We start from the raw sequence: 23,265 nt of genomic DNA on the forward strand, positions 1-23,265 counted from the left end.
AGTAGCCTGTGCTATGTCTTACCTTTTGGCTTAGCTCTCTGTGGGACCGTGCTGTAAACCAGGTTAGGGGATTGGTCCACATAAACAGTATTTTCAGAGTTTTTCCTTTTAGAGTTGGGGCAGGGATGAGCAACAGAGGGATGTATCTGAAAACTGTGATCCTTCACCTCACTAGATCCTCACTTCTCAGTTGCTGAGGTGTGCCTCCCAGCCAAAGTACCACAAATGGCCACACAAATGTAAAGAGGACTAAATTCACTTGGAGGGAAATGCTGAGTAAACATCTCTTCAGGCTGCCAGTTCAGTTATACTTACGTGCAGCTTTTTAATGCTTTTAGATCTTGGGGCAGGGAGGGAGGGGAAATAAAGGAAAGAAAAAAAACCCCAACAACATAATTGTGCAATTACATTTAGATCAGTGACCATTGCTAGGGCACAGTTCATCAGATTTCTGTAGGTATAGTGTCCTTACCATTGGCAAGCCTTGTTTGAAGTGTTTGGGTGCTACCATGACATGAACAAATGAAATCCATGCATTCCCCAAGCCTGCTTCTGCAGCATTGCACAGTCCCTATAGGTGCTTTCAGCTGCCTGCTTTGAGGCCGAGCTCTTCTTATTTTGCAGGCCTGTGCCTTGGGGTGCAAGGACTGTTTCTGTCCTGTGAAAAGCCAGAGGCTTAAACAGGTCCATAAGCCATGAGCAACCATGTACTGTTTTGCCTAGCCATCAGCTTCATGTCCTGTGCTCTTCCTTTATTGCAGCAATTCAGCTTTGTCTCCCTGCCCACGGATGTCCTGGAAATAGAAGTTAAAGACAAATTTGCAAAGAGCCGACCCATCATCAAGCGCTTCCTGGGAAAACTCTCTATGCCAGTTCAGCGCCTCTTGGAAAGACATGCCATAGGGTAAATTTGCTGCTTATGCTACTCTGTTGTTTAACAAGCGTGTTGCTGTTTTGAAGTCCCTGATGAGATATCGTTACAGTCGTATAATGATGTTGAGGAGGAGTTATTAGACTGACAGTTGTCTGATGAATGATGTTGGTTTTAATTAGAATTTATAGGACTACAGGCCAGAAAAAGAATTCCCTCTGTAACCTTATCCATTGCATTTGGAAAAGTGAGAACTGGTGTTCAGGAAAGAAGATTGTTTTGTGTATTATGGCTGCGAATCTGGAGAGTGCAATATTTTCAATCTGAATATTCTTTTAATGTTATCAACAGGCTGTTTTCATGTTTCAGGGAATTACCTATGGGCTAAAATTGTGCCAGATCTGTTCCTCCTCCCTTTAATTTCTGGACAGTGGAAATACTATTAAAAACCCCCCCAAACTGTGGCATGTTGTAACTAAATCTTTCTGACCCTACCCTGCTACCAAGGAATAACCACTTCACTTGAGCTCACAAGCCCTGCCCTGCTTCCCCTTTGCATAAAAGTCCTGGGAAGGTGTATGCTGCCAAAGTAACACAAACCAATTTGAGGAAGATAGGTAGTATTCAAAACCAAAAAGTTGGTTCTAAACTTGTAAGGTTTAGACCTTGAGGAGTGGGGAGAGAAAGAGTCATCTCCTGAGGAGAGCATACGCAATGCAGTTTCCAAGAAGGCAATTCTGAAAATTGGATCTCAATTCAGCAGAACAGCAGGAAGCTGAGCTTGTTGGAAGTGTTTTCGAACAGCTGGTTCAGAAACTGGCTGTGATATTGACAGCTGAATGTACCAGAAGGGACTAAGCTACCTCCCTGTTTCTCATGTAGAGAGGATAGAGTAGCTTTTTAGAAACCAGATGGAAAAGAACAGCTTGGAGAAGGTAGAGCCCTATAACTGATATCATTGGCTTCTCTCTGCATGAGAAGATTCCTCATCATCTTCTGATTATGTCTTCCTATTTTACTTCCTTATTGTAAACACTGTCTATCTAGTTATATACTTTCTGGCTTGGTTTTAATACCATAGTGGCTTTTAAATCTCAGGCAAGCTCAATGAGAAGTATACACACAAGTTCAGAAAGATCATACACAAATCTTGTGATCATCTCATTTACATGAGTTTCTGATGTATGTGAAACTATATCCTAGGAAATAATTGGGCACAACTGGAAATGAACTGTGTTTCTTCAAAGATGCATAAATATTTAGTGCACCCTTTACACTCAAGAAATGCTTTGCAAACATTGATTCAGCCTCATTTTGGGCAGCTGGGAAGTTAATCTCTTCTATAGTTTCATTCTGTTCTGAGGGGTGGATGAAGTGTGGCAAAGGGAGGGACCTGCACAAAGGACAGAATGGAGTCATTGATCAACCTTGTCAGGAAGGTGTTCTCCTGATATTTCAGCTTCATAGAGGTAAGAGGGGTGGAAAGAGATGAAGAGCAGTCATTCAGCCAGTTTGGAAAGAGAAGGTGGTAAGCGGGGACTGTCCTGTACAGGATATTAAAGGAAAGACCAGGAAAGCTGAATTTTATGCAGATGGTGAAGGGAAGGAAATACAGAAAAGTGAGGTTCTACAGAAGGATAGCTATGGTCAGATCAGCAGGGAAGTCTTGTTATAATAGCAGAAGTGGGAGTTGTTTGCTTCCCATATCAGTATTTTCATGCCCATACTGCAGAAGTTCCATTCCCACCCTTCTTTCTCTCTATGTATATGCATACGTGCTTGTGTATCCCAGAAGCCTGTCTAGTCACTGATTCAGCTTTTCCATTGTAATTGAAGACATTGTCCTCTCCTTCTCTGCCATTCTTTCTCTCGTATGCAAGTCAACATGCCCTCATGGCTGGGTTGAATAGACTTTGAAAACCACTGTGTGTTTTTGTAGGCCACAGCAGCTTTATCTGTGCACAGTAGATGTTGGGTAGGTTATAGTCTATTGTGACAATATTTGTTTTCTTGCAGGGACAGGGTTGTAAGCTACACTCTGGGTCGCAGGCTTCCTACAGATCATGTCAGTGGCCAGCTGCAGTTCCGATTTGAGATAACTTCTTCCATCCATCCAGGTAATTCTCAGTCTTAACCTATCATTTATCTAGATCTTGTTCTTTTTTGCTTGGCATTCTTTCTCCTCAGAAATCTGAATTCATTCCTGACTGCTCTGGGACTTCAGGTACACTCATGAGCAAAGGACAGTGCATAAATAAAGTTCCCCATCACAGGATCCACTGTGAGTCACAGCTTCTTCCCTGATTCCCCTTAGCTTAGAGGTACTGGTGTCTCGTGTTCATCTGTTCTTGTCTGCTTCAAATACTCTGCCACATTGCTGGGAGAGAAGAGGATGGAAAACTGAAGTATCATCTGCTCCTCAATTACCTGTCCTGGGGAACTGCTTACACGGACACTTGTCATCTGCATTTCAGCACTTCATAAATAAAACCAGAGAATGTAATAGTAAAGATTATTCTAAACTATGTTATTTTGATTATTTTTAATGAAAAACCTAAGTAAAATAATCAGTGTTCCCCTCCTTCCCTCCCTCTTGGTTTGCTTTTGGGTTGGTTTTGGTTAACTTTCTCTTGTAGCTATTAGGAAATCACTGTTATGATGGTGTAAGTTTGAACCCTGGCTTTCATGTCAATGTCTCAAGAGCGCTGCCTGGGGGCTCCTTGCATCTCTGTGCTAGTGCCCTCTCAGGTACACTTGGGATGGTGTGAAAGACCCCAGCTTGCCTGGCATCTGGGAGGAGGTGGTACAGTTGAGGACCACATCAAAGGATGTTTTGGGGAGAGCTTCTGCCTTTCGGTGGTGTGAAAAAATGTAGGTTCTCTGTTGTGGTTTGCTGTCAGCTTCAGCATGACAAGAAAAACTTCATTAAAACCTCAGGGAAGACTTCATTGTCATACCCATGATATCCCCTTCAATGCCAGTTTGTCTCAAAGAGTAGTTTCAAGAACGTGTTTCCTTCAGGTTATGTTGCAAGGAGGCAGGGTGCTACATATATATTATCTTCGTTAGTAAGCCCCCCGATTGTTAAATCCACTCTACAAAGACTGCCTAGCAAAACAAAAAATTTATCATTTCTTGATAGTTTCTCAGTTTCCCACTCATTTCACACTGTAATTTATGCTTTCAATTTTCTCAGATTGCTGTGGGTACCTGTGCCCCCACAGCCAAGCTTTTGGTTCAGTCAACACTTCTTGTTAAAGGAGTAAGTAATTTCTTTTCCTGTCTCATACAGATGATGAAGAGGTCTCCATTAGTGCAGATCCTGAGCCAGCTGAACTCCAGGAAAGCCCCGTGAACAACCCCACAGAGGAAAGCCTCGGTGAGCCTCCATGCATCAACACAGTGACCTCAGAAAGTACAGCTCCAGAACAGCTAAATGGATACAGTGTGAACAGTGTCGATAGCCCAGGGGCTGTCAAACCTCCTGGGGAAGTCAACCAGAACAGCTTAAATGAAGAGCTAGCAGGAGATGGGGAGGTTGATACAGTGCAAGTTCCTGAGCCCTTGGAATCCACCCCAGGAGAAGCGCTGCCTTCTTTGAGTGCTACGGACCTCACGGAGCAGCTGGCTCTGCTGGCTTGCCTGTCTCCTCCTGAGACTGAAGTTAGGGAAAATAACGAAGTCAATTCTAGTACTCAGGGAGATGGTGGAGTCTTGACCAGCACTGAAACATTAGATACCGATGAGGTGAGTGCAGATGTGCATGCTGGCAAGGACGTAGAGAAGAGTCAGGAAGAAGGGGCTTCAGCCCAGGAGGAAGAAGACAACAAGCTGCAACTGAGGACCACAGCAAAGAGGAAAAACAGGCCATGCTCCCTGCCTGTGTCTGAACTCGAAACAGTCATAGCTTCAGCTTGTGGTGAGCCAGAGACCCCTCGCACACACTACATACGGATCCACAACCTGCTCCACAGTCTGCCCTCCGCACAGATGAGCAGCGATGGGGAAGAAGAGCAAGATGGTGGCAACGCTGGGGAGAACGATGAGGAATCTACAGTCAAGGAGGCGTTGGAGAAGGAGGTGGTCAGTGAGAGTGAGACAGTGGCAGCAGAGCCGCCTCTGGAAAATGAGGCTGAAGAGAACTTCAGCCAGAGCACGGTGCCTCCTGGGACCTTGGATGAGCAACTCTCTGAATTAAATGATGGGCTGTTGGATGGGGAACACCCCAGGACAGGAAGCGAGAGCGAGTCAAGCTCCAGGCCCAATGGTGACGAGTGTGAGGCTTGCGACACCTCTTGCTACAGCCCCTCTTGCTACAGCACCTCCTGCTACAGTACCTCCTGCTACAGCACTTCATGCTACAGCACCTCGTGTTATGACAGTAACAATCGCTTCTCCAGCCATACCCGCTTCTCCTCTGTCGACAGTGCAAAGATTTCCGAGAGCACGGTCTTTTCCTCACAGGATGATGATGAGGAAGAGAACAGTGCTTTCGAGTCAGTGCCAGATTCAGTGCAGAGCCCTGAGCTGGACAGGGAGCAAGTGGATGGCTCCTCCCAGTGGCCAGATGAACTAGTAGCTCATGGTGGGAACCCACAAAGAGCTGCAGAGAGCCTAGACACCCCAGTAGCAGGTCCAAGCAACAGAAGAGAAGGTTAGATCCTGAGAATTGATGCACTGAGCAACCCTGATTATCTGGATGTCACAGAAGGCATCAGATAATCAAGGTCTCAGATTGCTCACAGTTTATTTCATACAAATTTGGGGGCTGTGAGCTGGGCCAGATATCAGGGAAGGTTGGATAATTGAGCCTGTCCTTAAAAATCCCAGCCAAACCAGATAAATCAGGTGGGGATCTGTGTATATGGATTCCTGTAGATACACATGCATCATTATAAAATCAAGATTAGCTACCGTATTTATGTGGCAGATCAGAATTACCTCATCCACCAACTCATTCCTTATTTTTTGGGATTGTCTCATTTCACATTCTGATGTGCTGCCATGTCTCTGGTAGTCAGTTAGTGAGGGGGCCAGCTTGTGCTTGTCAAAGGGCAGAGATGCTGATTTACACCAGCTAAAGATCTGGGCCAGTTTCTGTGTATGATTTGTAGCCACACACAGTCATAAGCATGGATAAATGCAAATATTTCTCTTACAAACCCAGTTTTCTACCCCCATTTGTTCCAATTCCCACAGTATCAAACAAATCTACCTCAGGTTTCACAGGCTGTAGTGCAACTCAACAGAGGGGGGGGTTTCTTAGATACTTCCAAAACTGAACTATAGCGAGCAAAGTTCTCATCTCCTTGCCCTTCTCTAGATAGAAAACATACTTAGAGTAATTTTTAATCTTTGTATTTTAGGTACTGTTTTTTCCAATCCCTCCAAACCGTTCCATTAAATTGCTCCCTTTTGTAACTCATTTAATGTTGTATGGAGTTACATGGAGAGTGGGTTTGAGCATACATCTTTTCTTCAACTAGTGTATCAGTTTTCTCCAGCTGAAGAAGCAAATGCCTTAGCAGCTAAGGAGCATGCACCAAGGTTAAGAGGTAGTTTTTGCATTCCCAGACCCCAAGTCATCTGTCTTCCACTGTAAAGTGATGCTAAATTAAAATTGCAGGAAAAGGATAACATATTGGAGGACCACATAGAAACCCCACTAAAGCATCCTTCTGCCTTTTCCTTCTCCATTTCCAACTTATTTCACCCCACCTTCCACTGCCATAGATGTGCACAGTATTCCCCAGCAGGAAGGGAGGCGTAAGGGTGGCCTTACACACTGGGTTGTGTGAAGATTTGTAGGCAGCTGGGCCTAGGTAATTGTTTTCTCTGCAAAGCAGAATCTAGCCTGAAAAAGAGTATTAAATTCTCAGAAGTACACAGAGGTGTAGAAACCCATTTTCCCTCCTTGCAGATGAGGGTCTTTGTGTGTGGACAGCATTTATATGCAAGTATACTAAGGGAGCACGAGTGTGTGTGTGTGTGTGACCATGCTTACAGATTGGATGGTTATTTTGAATTGTGTGTACTTTTGAGAGGGGACATGGGGGAAGAAGGTGGCTTCTTCATATGGATTCAGTACAGCTTCAAGATTGTGCCCTTTGAGCTTGTATAAAGGGTACTGCAGTGCTCATGGTGGCTTTGCTTTACGTGGGAAGGAGCATGGCTGAAGGGCAGCCCTGCTCTTAGCACTCTCTTGGTCCCACCGGGGGTGCTTCAGTAAATGTGCACATTGCTTCATGACTTGGCAGCTGTTACAAATACAGTAGATGTGGTCACCTCCATCCACTCCAGGTGACTGATACTACCATGCTTCCGCTGGCTTGGCGTAACTATCTTGACTAGGGGAGAGTCAATTATGGTAAGTAAAGAAACATAGATGGATGATCTGGTAGTTGGTGCTACACCACCTGTAGTAACAGAACAGTTTTTAAAGCTTTGAGAGAGGGACTTCTAGCACTGAGTAATAACTTACATAACTCTGCTGTCTGTTCAAAACATGCAGCAGATGCTGCTGTGAGATACGCCTATACACAAGTGGTTTAATGAAGACATTTAACAGGCCATACGGTATCATCTGAGCACCTAGAAGAGGGAGTATTTTTGTCTTAAGTGATTTTTCTCACTTCTGGATGGTGTGAGATTTCTTTACAGTTTAATACAAAATTGGCTTCTGCCTTCTAGCTGTTGGTTGTTTAAAGAAAACCCATAAGTTTTGGTAAATGTGGGGTTTTCTTACATTTGATAGCTGTGTGTTTGGGTCTTTAACAAAATTCTCATTCTTAGGCTGTTAAGATTCTGACATTAAAGACAGCTAAAACAGCCAGCACACAGCAAGTTTGGCTTAGCTGAATGGTTCTGGTGATGTTGGAAACACTAAATATGGGGTTTTTTTTCATAAGTTGCATCTTTCTGATGCATGTAAACGTTAAATATATGCAATTCAGATTGTTTTAACGGGCCCACCTTGAGCTGGAGGTTATAGTGAAAAACTGTTACCACACGGTATGCAAATGTGTCCACTTGTGGGATAAATAGTTCTGGTTTCTAAGATTCTAAGAACAGGTCAAGAAGGAATCTTAATTCTAGAACCTGTGAAGTTTTTAATGTGCAGGTTCCTCATTCTCACAGTTCAGTCTAAGATAAGGAATGCTTTTACATCCCCACTGTAACGTCTTAGTTTCTAAAAGGGTTCTATAAACATTAACTAGATCTTAGGTTACATGTTCCTTTCAACAAAACGTGAATTTGGACTTTTTTGTAGATTTCATTTATTTCATATTTGGATATATAGACATATATACAATGTTAGTATTTAAAAACTTCCTCTGCACTGTCTACTATGTGTCTCTCTTCTTTCCCTCTTCTATATCTCAGGTCTTCCTTCTTTATCTTGGATCCTGACTATGTCTCACTATCTTTTGTCCTCCTCTTCTACCACCTGTCTACCTACCTGTTTCTGGTCCTTCTCTCATTCTTCCTCCTTACACTCAAGATGGACTCTTCATGGTTTAAAAACTACCTATAGAAGGGGATAGTCTCCTGCTTTGCAGGGACTGCAGAATCCTGCTGTTCCAGTCCACTTAGCCATGGGTCTTTTAGAAAAGCAGAGAATGATCCAAGGCAGCTTTTAGCCTCATATTCCACTGATGTGGTGAATTAAAAGCTGGAACCAGGATTTTGCATGTTCCTGCCAATTTCAGCAGAAGCATGAGTTTGGTTGTACATGCACAGTATTTCTCAGAGATCAAGCCTGATTCTTCTCTCGCTTACATCATGAGTCCAGAATCTGGCCCACAGCAGTTTAGCATTAACGCAAATCAGAGATCAGAGCCTTGACTGCATTATTTTAATAACTTGGGCATATGAGTTGTTATTAAAATAATGCCTGAAAATAGGGATAACCAGAGCTGCTAGTACACCAGGCTAACCTATTTACAGAATCACTTGTTTGACAGTAGCACATTTTTTGAACCACATTGTGAAAACAGTGAATGACTCTCGATGTCTTGAATATCTTGTCCATAGGTGATTGTCCTTTACTCCATAATTCTCAGCCAGTCAGCCAGCTTCCTTCTCTGAGGCCTGAGCACCATCACTACCCAACTATCGATGAGCCTCTTCCACCAAGTAAGCTTTAGTTTTTTAATTTCTTGCGTTTTTTCAGCTTTTCCTATTAACTCAAACAGTGTAGAGGTCAGTATGTCTTTCTAAATAACCCCATCTGTTCTGTATACACATTCTTCAGAACCCAAGCAATATGCCCTTTTGTTTCCCTTATTTGATCCTGGTTTCAGGTGGTGTTGTGTTATTTTGGACAAGTTCCATATAACCTCCCTCTGCCTTGGTCCATCTTCTTCCTTAGCTATCATGAAATGAAAATAATACTATTTCCCTGTTTCCAGTGAGTGTGTTTGAACTCAAGTGAGTGTGTATCTGTCAGGTGTTCCAGAAGCCTTACTATAAAGCTTTCTGGGTGGTGTATCAGCAAAGTACTCTGATTTCTCTGTAACATTTGTCTCCAGGTTTTCCATGGCTGACTTCAAAGATGGTTTGGGATGGCAGTCCCTGTGGCCTGCCAGCTCTGCTTGCAGGTCCAGCAGGAACCCTTTCACAGTCAGGATGCTCAGACAGACAGGTCCAACTCTGTGCAAAATCAGTGGATGCTGGGAAAAAGCAGCTCACATAGCGTGGTCTAGTACTCTCTTTGGATTTGATAAACAGAGAATTTTATGTTCATTGTGGACTGTAATGGCATCTGCAGTTACGTTGGGTAAAAAATGAGAGGGTCTTAACTAGCGTAATTGAATAGCAGGTGGACAATACCGGATTTTTACCACTGAATTAACTGCTAGAGGTGTTTTCACTTGTTTCCGTAGCCTCTCCCGTGTGTATTCATCTGCAGGATTACCCGCTCAGGATTACCCGCTTTTTGCATTGGCTTTTAGTGGCCAGCAGAGCGCACTCTATGCCCTGCAATGTGCTCCTCATCACCTTTCAGCTTCGGCACCTATTTAACGACCTAAAATGTGCAGAGCCTCAGAAAAACAACCAGGCATATACACAAAGCACTCTATTTTCTTCAAAGCCCAGGAAGGGAACACACTTATTTGGCCTATGGGGCCATTGACAAATAATTCATCGTTTACCAACCATGCTGTCAGTATTCCCTAAGCCAAAAATAGCCCCATTGCTGGTGTCAGCTTGCACAGTAGCATGAATGATTCAAATGCCTTTAGCCCCATGAAGTCTTATTAGAGTACCACTGTGGCTTGCCAAGGAATGATGAAATGGGAATGGTTACCTGTGTAACAGGCAGATATTTCTCTTCCTCCCACTCTTACCTCAAGACTTTTGAAATAGGACACATTCCCCATTAATGATGTTAATGATAGGACACTGGCATCAGCTCAGGTAAACAAAACAGTGTGAATCTGTTCTGTATTCTTCCATCACCAATTCAATACGTTTTTCCTCTTTCTGATAATTATCCTCAAATGGTAAGTATTTCTACCATTGGTTTTCACAAGTGCTTTCATGATAGGGTTAAAGGACATGAAATGTAATGTGTGATGATGCAGAACTGGTACCCCTTTGTAGGATCCTATTTTAGCACTTGCATATGACATCGTTTTTTACAACAAAGGCTGACAGTGTGGGCTTAAATATGTTGATTGTTATAGGGCTAGGCTATGTTAATTGGGAGAGCAAAAATGTTGAATTTAATAATATCACCTAGGAAGCCTGTTTCCAAAAACAGTTCATGAAATTTTAAGGTCATGTCAAAATAATCACTATAGCTTTAAACTAGAAATGTTTCTTATTCTAGCATTCAGTATCGCTATCTCAGTGCCTTTAATGCCTCTTAGTCTTAGATAAATAGTTCTTCAATCATGTGGAAGAAAGAAACTTTCTATTTTAAGCCAGGTTGTATGGGCAAACCTGGCTTACTTCTTACATGCAGCGTTCACTTCTGCCCATAGAGCTGAAGATGATTAGCCAGTGCTGCAAGTTCAGCGAATTGACTGGTTTTACTTTGGTCATGGAGAACCTTCTGGGCAGTTTTCTTTGTCTTTTGAATAGTTTTCTTGGTAATTTTGTTTCATCATAACCCCACAACTTTTGGGGTTTCAGACAGTGTTAGGTAGGAGAGTAAGTTAGAACAGGTTCATTTTTTATGTGGGAATATCGTAATGGCCAGTCTGAATGTGAAGGTCTATACAAGATGGAGAGATTTTTCAGTTTGTATGGCCTCATGACGGCATTATTAGTCACCCCTTATTATGTGTGTGTTTGCCAGTGCTGTTGGAAACCCTACAGAACTGAGGCCAAGAAAAATACGTGTGCCCAGTTCAGAGCTGCTCTTTGCTGAAAGTGTGGCTGAGCTTGGAAAGGGAAAGACAGTGTATTTACTTTACCCTGCCAGGATTGTGGTCCTGCCAGAAGAAAAAGTTGTGTCTTCTGGTACAAATCAGAGCGGTTTCAGGGGCTGCTGTGAAATATGACTGGGCTGATGGAGAACAGAACCAGCAGTGTCCTGTCCCCAGCCCTGTGCTCTAACATGCTCTGACTCTGAAGGTTAGATGGAGGTTGGTCTGTGTTGTAGTCACAGTCTTATTTTGCCTGAAAAACAGACAAAAGACCCTGAGGAGATTTGGCTGCTTCCTTCATCCCCTGTGCCCCTGAAGTAGCACAAAGGGGCTTGAGCACAGCTCAGCAGCAGAGTTCTGTTTGTCAGTTCACCTATCAGCATGTTTGTCTCTCTGTGCAGGTGTCCATCTGCCCACAAATCTGGTATCGTATGCAACATCAGTGACTTGTGTGACTTGCAGGTTCTCTTGTGGGCAGGCAGAAAGTGCTCCTGCCACCCTCTGACAGCCTGCCTGGGGGACCAGAAGAAGACTTGTACAGCTGATGAGAAATACTGCTGCAGGTTTCTCAAAAGCCACGTGACATGCAGTTCCTAATATTTGAGCATGCCAGTGCAAGTGTCAACCCATGGTTTCAGGTGTATATACATATAAAGCAATTAATAAAGCAGCACTTACTGATAGGTGCAGTTCATGCCTGTACGGACCACTGCTGGATGTCTGATACATCTGAGAGATCATCTTCCTGAAGCTGTGATCCAGTCTGTGTGATCCTGGCTTGATGTTTTCACTGTGACCTCCAAGCTCTGCACAAGTTTCATTGCTCCTAGGTTTCCAACTACTATGCTTAGGAGCTTAGGAACTCTGAGTTGCATTTAATAAGGGAGAGAATGCTACCTTGCCTCTAGAGCTGGTTGTGCACAGGGCTGGATTATGAGAATCCCTTGTTTGACTGTGTAATTGGCTAGTATTATTCTTACTAAGTGTCCATCAGCAGACTTCAGACCAATATGACCAGTTAGCGTTTTCCGTGTAGACTGTCTAGAATGTAGATCTGCAGCATTGCCTACAAGCTTCTAATTATCCATCAACCTTTATTATTCTCAAGCTTCTTACATGTATACTGCAATAGTATGTGGTGAAGGATTTATCCTTTGCCAGTCAACAGCAAGGAAAACAAATAGCTTTGTGATGTTAAGATAGATCATGTCACCTTTGTTCTGGCCAAGATTATTTCCTTGAGGATACTGCAGATAATGCATAGCTCCAGAAGGGCCATTCCCACCGACAGTGGTACACCTGCCACCAGTGACAGTGTGCTCAGCAAAGCTCTCCAGCCTGCCTTATGTGTCAGTCTGATTTCCTTCAGTGTGCATCTGTTGGTGTGCTGTTTTTCATTGTCTTATGTTTTAGACATTGTTTTCACAAAGCTTTGATCTGGTTCTTGAAACAGCCACAGTATCCTTGGAAATCGTTACCTGGTGGGAGGAAGAGAGCATTCTCTCCTGAAAGTTGTATTGTGATGTTCACAGTGAGACATGATGTGTGTACCTGTTTATAACTATAGGTTTTGTGTCTGTAAGGTGTCAGGTACTTCCAGTCAGCTTTGAAAGAAAGAATGCATGTGCATATGGCTGTTGTTGTGTCAGTCTTACAGAAAATGCCCCCAAGGACTCCCAGTGCCCCTCTTCTGAGGTTTGTGGTGTTAACATGCCAGGGACAGCCAGCCATAGAATTCACACAGCCTACACTTGGCTGGGACCAGCCCAGGTATGGAAACTGGGTTCAGCCAGGGCCAGCATTCAGGGAATGGGAACTGATGGGAAAAGGATATGTTTCCAGATACAGCAGGAAGAGGTAGAAATTCAGTCCTGCTTTTAGATTGTAGGATATAAAATACATAAAGTATGAAATCCAGCTGATCCTGAATTTGATCCATAGAAGGAGTGGACTCATCAGGGATGAGGGTATCATAGTAAGAACATGCGAATAAGGTGAAGTGTTTGCTGCCAAAGGTAATCACCGTATGTGCATTTGTGTGTGAATGTGAGTGAGGTTTGCATATAAACACATGTAGAAAGTATGTGCATATATTTACATAGCTCTGACATCAGCTGATGAATCATGTAAAACTATGAAGCTAGCAAGTTGAATTTATATCACTATTCCATACATTCCAATCAATTTGATATGTGACTTTGCTAGCTAACTCATTCCTGAATTTCTCCTGTTCGAAAAACTTTTTTTTATCAACATCACCATTTTCCACAAGCCATCATATACCAGATAACTTAGTTTTCAGTCATGGGACAATATAAACATTAGAAGGAAACAACAATGATGGAAGGCTCAATATTATGCTGCAGACTTTCAGTCTACTCAGCATCCATCAGAGCAATAGATTTATGATACTTAATCTGTTTAGAGATATGTTTCTAAGGATATGTCCAACCAGGAGAGCCTTTAATTGTATGGTATTCTTCGAAGCCTCTTTATAAAAAGAGAGAAATGAAACACATTTGTTCTGAAACACAGCAAAAAAGAAGATACGGGATTTGACATATTAGCTCAGATATAATCCTTTTCCGCTAAGGATTGGTTCTGTGTGGCTACCCTGACCTGTAATCAATCCAGCCAACTAGTGCTACTAATTGTAACATTATCTAGCCCTTTAAAAACTGGGGCCACTTGGTTTTTATAGCCTATGGCAGTGAACTCCATAGGCTACCTATGTGCTGTGTGTGAAATATTCATGTATATGCATATGCTGCCTATACATATATATAGACAAGCACATAGTATATATACACATTTGAATGTATACTTTGACTATATACACATAATATATATATTGCAAGCATGTAGACTATATATATGGTATCTCTTGTGTGTATATACCCTGTCTGTGTACATGTATGTGTGTGTATATATATATATATATATATATCTCCCCCAGTTCAGTTTTCTGGAAGGTATCACACTGACAGCATCACCCCTTCCTTTTTTTCCAACCCTAGACTGGGAAGCTCGGATAGACAGCCACGGGAGGGTGTTCTACGTGGATCACGTCAACCGAACCACCACGTGGCAGCGCCCCACAACTGCGGCAACGCCAGATGGGATCCACAGATCTGGCTCCATCCAGCAAATGGAGCAGCTGAACCGGCGGTGAGCATTTGCACCTATACGACTCCCTTGAGATCTGTGCTCCCCAGTGCAATGCATTGGCTCCCTGAGGATGTATCTTTCCTCCTTGTCAAAGTCCAACTTACGTGTTCCTGTCCTCACTGCTGGTCTCTTTTACCCTGCTGTGGGTGTCTGGTACCCAAACTTGCCCACACGAGAAGTACTGTTGAGTGAAAGATGTTGCAAAATGTTTCAAACAGCAGAAAGAGTCTTTTGGAAAACTTTTTTGAACTGACTCCCAGAGGAGAAGCGAGTGTTCTTCCAAAAGATGGAGGTGCTTTTGCTGCTTAACTGTACGAGTGCTACCAATGGGTCAGCATCTACTGCTACGCTGTGGAGGTTTCTGAGCTGTCACTGAAATAGTGTTGCTGTATCAGTGTGGCATTTCTGCTCAAGCTAATTAGGCCTGCTGAAATGTCTGTCTCCTTTTCTAGGACAGCACTGCTCTAATAGGACTGTACACATGTCTAGATGCAGACAGATCTGCTTAGTGTTACACTGGGGCCTGTAAATCTGTCAGTTCATTCTGAGATGGCTGAGATATCTCTTAACACAGGGAATATTTTCCTTTTAAGTAGTCCACACATAGGTTTGTTTATCATTTCTTTTTCATCTTTGTTTTTCAGGCTGAATTTAAGAGGAAGGAGAAAAAATAAACAGTTGGTCAAAAGTCTTCCTTTTTTACTTCAGAAAAGGATTTTTTTTTTAAATTCCCTGCTTACTGTAATGGTACAGTTTCTAGAAAAAGACAAGCAAACCAGAAATTATATTCTAATTATAGCATGCAAAAGGCCACGGAAGTTTTTTGGTCTTTATTCTAAGAGGAAGATCCACAGAGGACAGAAGGATGCAGAGTTTCAAAGTACTCTGAAAAGAGTGCAGAATAGTTTGGGTTTTACTGTGTGGGAGGAGAACTGGGCCCTGAGTGACAACAACTAGAAAATTAATGCAACTTGTAGAGAGCAAGCCAGCCCTTTTAAAGGGGTTGTTTAGCAGGTTGACACAATAAACACACTCTTGAAGGATTTCTCCTTTTTTTCTCACCAAAGTCATTATTTTGGATAGCATTTCATAACATGTCTTGTGGAAGACACACTAAAATAAGTGGTTATTTAATGTAGCTTTTTTAAAGGGATTTACATGACTTTTCTGTCATTTAGCATTTGTCTTTAAGAGGGATTTGGACTGTGTCAAAGCTTAGACTATTTGGCTGCCACTTAAGCAACGCTCTGTTCTGGATATGGGATCATAGAATGGTTTGGGTTCAAAGGTACTTAAAGCTCATCCAGTTCCAACCAACTGCCATGGGCAGGGACACCTTTGAACACTACCAGGGATGGGGCAGCCACAGCTTCTCTGGGCACCCTGTGCCAGCGCCTCAGCACCCCCACAGGGAAGAACTTCTTCCTAATGTCTGATCTCAGTTTCCCCTCTGTCAGGTTAAAGCCATTCCCCTTGTCCTGTCCCTACAGGCCCTTCTCCAAAGCACCTCTCCAGGTTTCCTGTAGCCCCTTTAGGCACTGGGAGCTGCTCTAAGGTCTCCCCTTAAGGAGCCTTTTCTTCTCCAGGCTGAACCAGCCCAGCTCTTTCAGCCTGGCTCCAGAGCAGAGCTGCTCCAGCCCTCGCAGCATCTCCTCTGGACTGGCTGCAACAGCTCCATGTCCCTCTTGTGTTGTTGCCCCCAGAGCTGGACATAGGACTGCAGGGTGGGTCTCAGGGTGGAGCAGAGGGGGCGAATCCCCTCCATTGACCTGCTGGGCACACTCCTTTTGATGCAGCCCAGCACGTGGTTGACATACATCAGCTTTTTTGTTTGGTTGGTTTTGGTTTTTTGGTTTGTGTTATTCTTTTGAGTTTGGACTCATGTAAGTGCAGCACAGCCAGGAAAGGAATAAGTACTTGAGAGAGTCTGCCTGGGAATTTACCATTCTGTTAGTTAATGCAGGTTGATCACATTTGTCTTTGTGACCTCCTTGCTTCAAAATTGATTATTCCACATTTTTATGTATGCTGCCTGGCTTTCATGGTTATGACTTGATTATCATGGGTTTGGGTTGGGAATTCACAGTTAATGGGACTGACCTTTGAATCTGTCTAGTTTTAGTATTCACATATCCAACTGCCAAGTGAGAAGTATAGAGCTTTTTCAGCAGTGACATATCTCTCCTTACCCATGTTCCATTGGAGACCAAGCACTTTGCAGCTTAATTTAGTGTGAACTGTCATAGCTTCTTGGGACAGCGGAAGAAAGATGATGATTCTCTGCTGTCTTCCAAAGAGTTCCGTTGGTTTGAGAAGTTGAATACAGAGGTCTCCTATTGTTCCCATGTTTGGGAACAGTTCCTAAGATTCTGGTAAGAGATTCATTTGTTGAATGGCAAGTTACTGCTGTGTTTTCAACGTGGCTGCTGTAAGTTTTTCAATTGTTATTGTCCTAAAACTAATTCCAATTATTTCATATCTCCAGATTTCAGGATTGTGAGGAAAACCCCTTTTCATAAATGGTTATTCTCAGCACTGTGGAGGATCAGACTTTGTTTTAAGCACTCATTTTAGAAGGACTGTTTTGTTATATTTAAAACTTCATTATTTGAAATGCTCTTCAGCAGACGTACCCAAGAATCATTTTAGGTGAGGCAACAACAAGCATAGACCTTGCTGATAGAATTAGCAGCAGCCTGAACTTTTGCTCTAACCTCAAACAAAATTTGGGCTCAGGATCGCTTAGCAGTTTGAGAAGACTTGGCAACTTTTCTTTTTAAACCAATCTACTCGCTTTCCAGCTTCCTGGTTTCATTTGTGGAAGCGAATGGAAAGACCAAAATATTACAGGGAAGCTTGGTATTTCCAGCCCAGCCAAAACCACAAAGCTTTGGAAACTCAGCTTGAAGAAAATAAACCCTACAGCTGTGATTGAGCCTAGTCCTGCTTTCCTTCTGTGCTCCCATTAGCTGCACTAGCCACTTGAGTATACAGGGAATGCAAAACTGGAATCCAGGTGTTGGGCAAACTCCAAGAAGACAGCTATACTTATTTTAAAGACTCTTGCTCATTTTCCATAGCACTACTTGACTTGCTTACTTGTTAGCAAACCAGGTAACAGCCTTTTGTTCAAGCTCTGTTGGAAAGATGCTTTTTAGCATGTGTACATCTAGACATGTCTTTGCATTAATCTAAAAGGTACAAAATAACATGACAAATGATAACCCGAATAGTTACAAGACATCCACATAATGGTATTTCTAAACCCCCATTTCTTTAACAAATCATTTTGATAGGAGACTGCAATTTCCAGAGGCATTCCCAGAACTTTTGCATTTTCAGTGTTTTCTCCAACAACTTTGGCATTTTCTGGTATTTGTATAAGTTTATGTTATAGTATAGAGACCTAAAAAAAGCGTGTAGCCTTTTGTTGGCATACAGTTAGTGTTACTCTGTAAGGTTTGCCAATAGGGATTTTTTACCATCTAATTAAATTGAATCTACAAGGTTGGTTTTATATTTGTGCTAATATCCCTTGATTATATGAACTCCTTTTTTTTTTCCTCCCCTCTCTGTTGCATGTGGGTGTTGTAAAACTGGAGGGTGCTGAATTGGAAAGTTCATTCAACTGCCTGCAGTCAGGTGAATAAAAATGTAAAACATCGATCTAAAGCAGAGGGTTTAAAGCTGCAGTAACTTCATACTGTTGGGAAACATGCTGTCAGAGTTTCCTTGGGAAGATGGGTGTTTACTTAAACTGTCAGAATATACACAAAACGTAGCTTCACATGACTTTGGGTCCTGGGGACACACATAGTACTGGGAAAGTTTTAGAATATATCTATTAAAACTTCAGTAATTTTTCCTAATTACCTCCAGCCCATCTGCCCAAGATTGGGTTGCAGAGGGCTACTGGAGATGATGTCTGTTGAGAAATGCAAAAGCCACATCCTAACTGCTTGTCTTTGATGATCCCTTGCACTTTGAGGAGCTAGCTCCTGCCTACCTTCTGATTTGGACTAAACCATGCATTAATAAAGAGAGAGAAAGGAAGTGAAATTTGTAAGTCAGAACTTGAGCTGAGGAAAGTAAAAGGAGTGTAAGACAGGAAACCAAGAGACAAACAATGCTGGATCAGATTAAATGCAGGCAGTAAAGCTATTCTGGTCTATACACATATGGAAATGCAATCCAGAAATAAGGATTAAAAATACTAGGGTGGAGTAAACCTAATTAAAATGATTAAGAGTGCCTGTTTTCTTTCTTTCTCTTTCTGCTGCTTTATTTTGCTTGTCTTTGTATATAAAATATATTCTTTTATTCAATATATAAGTCTTATATTCATAGCTTGTCAGTAGAACCAAAGAAATCTTGATCTCTCATCTTACTCATCTGTCTGTGTGAGTGAACAAGTTAACTATAACTTGTTTTGTGTAGTGGAAATTCAAAATACTCCAGGTTATTCCCACAGCCACGTACATACTTTGTTTGTGAGCTGGTATTTAGGACTGGGCTCATCCCTAAAATTATGACCAGTCCCATTGACATCAACTAATGTGCCAGTTAGTTCCATTATTAGTATGGAAATGCCGTGGTAGGGTTTTTAGGGCATTTTCTTCTGTCATCCTCCTCACTGTTGTTTTCATATCTCTATATTTTTTCCTCTTCCTTGCTCTGCAACTAGTCACCATACAAGCTAAATGCCCAAGCCCACTGATTTCCAACATAACACATCCTCACACTGTTCACTCAGCTCATGTGTTATATCCTACTCTACTTTCCTGTGGCTGTCATATCAGTGAGATTGTAGCTGTTTGGGGTCACACTACCTACTAGTTTACACTCCATATTGCCTACTAAAATGGAAGTGTTCCCAACTGCTGGCTGTGCAGTATCGTAATAAACATTTTGTGAACACTCGTAATAACCTTTACCTTTTTAGGGATGAACGTGTGCATCCAGTATTGTCGTAAGATTTAAGGGTACTCAGTGCATCAGAGGATTGATCCTTACTTCATTGGTTATGCTACCATAAGACTAAATGAGGGGGGGAACCATGATCCACCAGTAGATTCAGGTTGCAGACATCCAGATGTTTTAAAGGGAAGCCTTGTAGCAACCTGTAGCCTAAATACCTGTCTAAATTTGACCTTTGAGTATTCCTTGCTTTGTACTCTCTGTAGCTGTTTGTCAGTCAGTGCAAAAGGACATACTAGCAGAGTAATGGTTGGCCCAAGTGTGATTAGCTACATCAGTTGAAGGAGAAAAATTGGATGTACCCTTACTCTGTTGCGTGCTCAAGATAGAACTATGGGAGTCATTCAAAACCGGTGCTGATTGTTGAGGGAGAAGGTGCCAGAAAGCTCTTCTGTTAACTAAAGCATGTTGTTCCTTTCTCCAAATGTATGCAGGTACCAAAATATCCAGCGAACTATTGCCACAGAGCGGACTGAAGATGATGCTGTAGTAAACAACAGGGTGGAGAGAGTTCCCACCGGAGGAGGAAGTGACTCTGAGGCAGAGCCTTCCCAGCAAAGCTCAGGTATGGGGGAAGCTGTTGAGTGGTGTATGTTCAGTGCCATTCAGTGGTGGCATTCAATTCTGAGAAAATCTGCATTTATATGGGAGACTGGCACTTTATTGTACTGGCTTACAAGATCTGCTTAGAAGAAAAGAAGTTTAGACTTGAAGCTGCAGGTTTTAGATCTGAAGCTACAGGTAGGAAGCTAGATACAGAAGGCCTCATTTTTTTTAACAGCTACTGAGATAGACAAAGTATTTTTACTTTAGTAAAGGGCTATTTGAAATTAAAATGTGAAAGACATCTGGGTTTTATACCTTAGTAGTTGCAAAACCAGCCCTGACTTATTTTCGCTGCAGTGTGATTTTTTTTGTCTTAGGGCATTGCAGTTCATTTCTCCAGCCCTGGCTTCTGAGCTGCCACATATGCCCATGTAGTTTCACCTGCAGCAACTCTGGCATCAAGTATGAAATACTTGTGGGTTTAAAGCTGCAATTTTGTGATATCCCTGAGATGATGTAAGTAAGCATGGGCTGCCACTGAAGGAGGCACAGCTGGGTTTTTTTGCTCATCACTAACTTACCTGACAGGACCCCATACCAGAGCAGAGAACTCATCTGCATGAAAAAGGCTTTGTTCCTTGTAATTGATCTTGTTTATAGCCAGATTGGTTCTTTCATCTGGCTCATTAGGTGACCAGATAAGAATGAGTGGCACTACAAAGAATATAACATGTACCCAGGGCAGGATGGGATGGCAGGGAACTCTTCTGCTCCTTTTGGTGGTAGTCATATTTTCTTAAAACGTCTGTGAAACCATAGCCTAAGTTTTTCAGGTAAGAAACACCAGCAATCACTCTAGTGCCTGCTTTGCAACTCATGGCCATGCAAAAATAGCTGTCTGCTCTGAGAACTCTTATCACCAAAATGAGCAGCCAGTTCTCTTCCTTTGGATCATTCTCACCTCCACTTAACTTTGGTTTCTGTGTTGTCTGCTGGAAGTCTGACTTCTTGCTACATTTTTGCCATCCCTCTGTAAATAGCACTGGCAAAGGGAAAGAACCAGCACAACATCTCCTTGAATTTTCTTCTTGTTCCATGTTGAATAGGAAGAATTACACAGAGAAGCAGTGAACTTTAATTTTTTTTAACAAGTTTAGAAAAATACTCATTTTTGCCCATTTATTTTTCTAATCCATTATGTATTTTTAGGTTGAAAATCAGTTTTGTCCAAGACTGTCTAAAGTTTGGTATTCAAAGCTTCCTTACAATCCTTTGTACTGCAATTTATGGCAGTCTTTTACCTACACTGGATCTTATAGGGAGAATCCAGTCCTCTGTGTGAAATAGAAAGGAGGCACACATAGTATTATTAGTCTTTAACTTATAAGTAATGTAGTCATTACTCGTAACATGTGTAATCACTTACTATCATAGCCTACATAATAAAATAGTAAGCCAATAGGAATTGCTACCAGTAAGTATTTAAGTCAGTTTATTAAGTAACATTCACTTTTTTAACCCTGAAGACCTAATGAGTATGATGTATGTCATCTTAAATGATTAGATAATTGTTTTTGCTGTAGGTAATTGCTTTGCTTTTAGAAGACAAAATCAATATTGTATAAAATGCCAAGAATTAAAAAATCAAGGCTGTTGTAAGCATGCTAGAATAGGAAAAAGCTGCAGTATGATACATTTGCTGTCTGCCTTTTAACTGAAAGTGTCAGAAGGAATACAATCTAGGCACATTAATCCAAGCCAGTAGAAATCAGTTTAACTCAGTTACAGCAGTTTAACAGTGGATCCAGTCTGCAGTTTTAAGTGGATAAAATAATGTGAGGTGTCTAGTAGGAAGAAAAGAAAATGGGAATCTGTATTTATTCTGTTGATAATGTCTGCATCTGACTTCCTCAGACTACAAATAAAAGTTGGCTTGTATTTTAAAACACTAGAACTGCACACTCAAGCCATAATTCTGTGGTAGGAAGTATTTTCTGGTGGCTGTAAAAGGTCGAGGAGTTCCTACCTCTACAGAGTTACATTCTCAAATGCTCGGTTCCGTGCTTCATGAGTTGATACAGGTTAAAAACAATCCCTTTGTGTCTGTATTTTGTTTTCTTGACAAGTCTCCAAAACCATTAACTTTCCAAAACTAGTGCAATTGCTAGTAAAGGACAATGCTTTGCAGCACCAGCATGGATGTGAGTGGCTGAGCAGGGGGCTTCCTTAACCCAGTCTTGCTACCAAATGCTTTCTGCTGGCAAACCCCATCAGGCTGGATTGGGAAATCAGATCTCTCTAAAATCAGCAGTGGAGGAAACATTCAGAACCTGGGTGACAATACTGAATTGAATCAGCTGGTAAATCTGTTGCAATCGCATCAATGTTTAGAGACAGCAGTAGATATGACACAGAGTATTATACAGTACACAAAAGCGTCCAGCTTCTGCCTTTCTAATGTAAGCACTGCGCCACTAACCACAAGGGGAATGTGCCAGTTTGACAGCAGACTTGTCTAGGAGACACAAAGAAGGTAGGTGCATTGGGCAGGATGGTGACTCTTTTATACCATCACTTTTGCAGCCATTTATTAAAGGTTAAATAATAGACTGCACTTGCCACTACATTAATAGGATTTTGCTGCTTGTTTGTGTTTATTGTCCAGAGATTAGGAGGGAAGGTTCCCTTTCTCCTGTGAATTCTCAAAAAATCACCTTGTTGCTGCAGTCTCCAGCTGTGAAGTTCATCACCAATCCTGAGTTCTTCACCGTGCTGCATGCAAACTATGTGAGTAATTATGATTTGCTCTCTCACATTACCAGTCTCTGAATCCAGGTGCTGCACCCCAGGCCTGCAGGGAGGATGCACAGTGAATTTGAGCTGCATGATTCGGGGCTCAGTTGTTCTTTCTGAGCACCAGAACAGGTTGGGGACAGTACAGACAAGCTGCTCCAAGGACTTTCTTGATGGAATTCTGCCTCATACAAGGAATTTCCTGATATAGAGAAGCTCATTAATGTTATCCTTCAAGAATAAGGAGGAAACCTTGCTTTCAGCTTGGCTGATTCTGTTGTCTGATGCTGCAGGGAGTGAGGTTGTTACCTTTAGAGCCATGTTCCTGAGAAATCTTACTCAGGTACCACCAACTCTCAGGGAAATAAAGAGAAAACACTGTTAATCGATGCAGTCTGCATTCCAAAGAATAAGGTGGGCATAATGCAGTGAAAGAAATACTGACTTGAGTCAGTGTAGCTATTTTGGAAAAGACAAGAATGAAAATGAATACTCATAATTCAAATAACTTTTCTTTTGCCATTAATGCAATAA

General features: G+C 42.1%; 1 protein-coding gene across 9 annotated transcripts in view; it reads left to right on the forward strand.

Annotated features, from left to right (window-relative positions):
• The window catches only part of HECW1 (HECT, C2 and WW domain containing E3 ubiquitin protein ligase 1), a 245,356-nt gene that overhangs the window by 169,863 nt on the left and 52,228 nt on the right, over positions 1 to 23,265 (forward strand). For 4 of the 9 annotated variants that reach the window (XR_009728710.1, XM_061374940.1, XM_061374938.1 and 1 more), the window contains 7 exons: positions 762 to 904; positions 2,888 to 2,988; positions 4,164 to 5,525; positions 8,906 to 9,007; positions 14,265 to 14,415; positions 19,827 to 19,957; positions 22,604 to 22,725. Coding sequence is in view for 8 of the 9 variants with exons in the window: in XM_061374940.1 (XP_061230924.1) it covers positions 762 to 904; positions 2,888 to 2,988; positions 4,164 to 5,525; positions 8,906 to 9,007; positions 14,265 to 14,415; positions 19,827 to 19,957; positions 22,604 to 22,725 (2,112 nt within the window). In the remaining variant the exon portion in view is untranslated. The remainder of the gene's footprint in view (positions 1 to 761; positions 905 to 2,887; positions 2,989 to 4,163; positions 5,526 to 8,905; positions 9,008 to 14,264; positions 14,416 to 19,826; positions 19,958 to 22,603; positions 22,726 to 23,265) is intronic. The other 5 variants (XM_061374942.1, XM_061374943.1, XM_061374941.1 and 2 more) reach the window with 4 other exon arrangements.

This window comes from Neopsephotus bourkii, unplaced genomic scaffold (genome assembly GCF_033783945.1).
Source record: "Neopsephotus bourkii isolate Nb327-2 ecotype Australia unplaced genomic scaffold, CSIRO-AGI_Nbou_v1 NB_1655, whole genome shotgun sequence".
NCBI lineage: Eukaryota > Metazoa > Chordata > Aves > Psittaciformes > Psittacidae > Neopsephotus > Neopsephotus bourkii.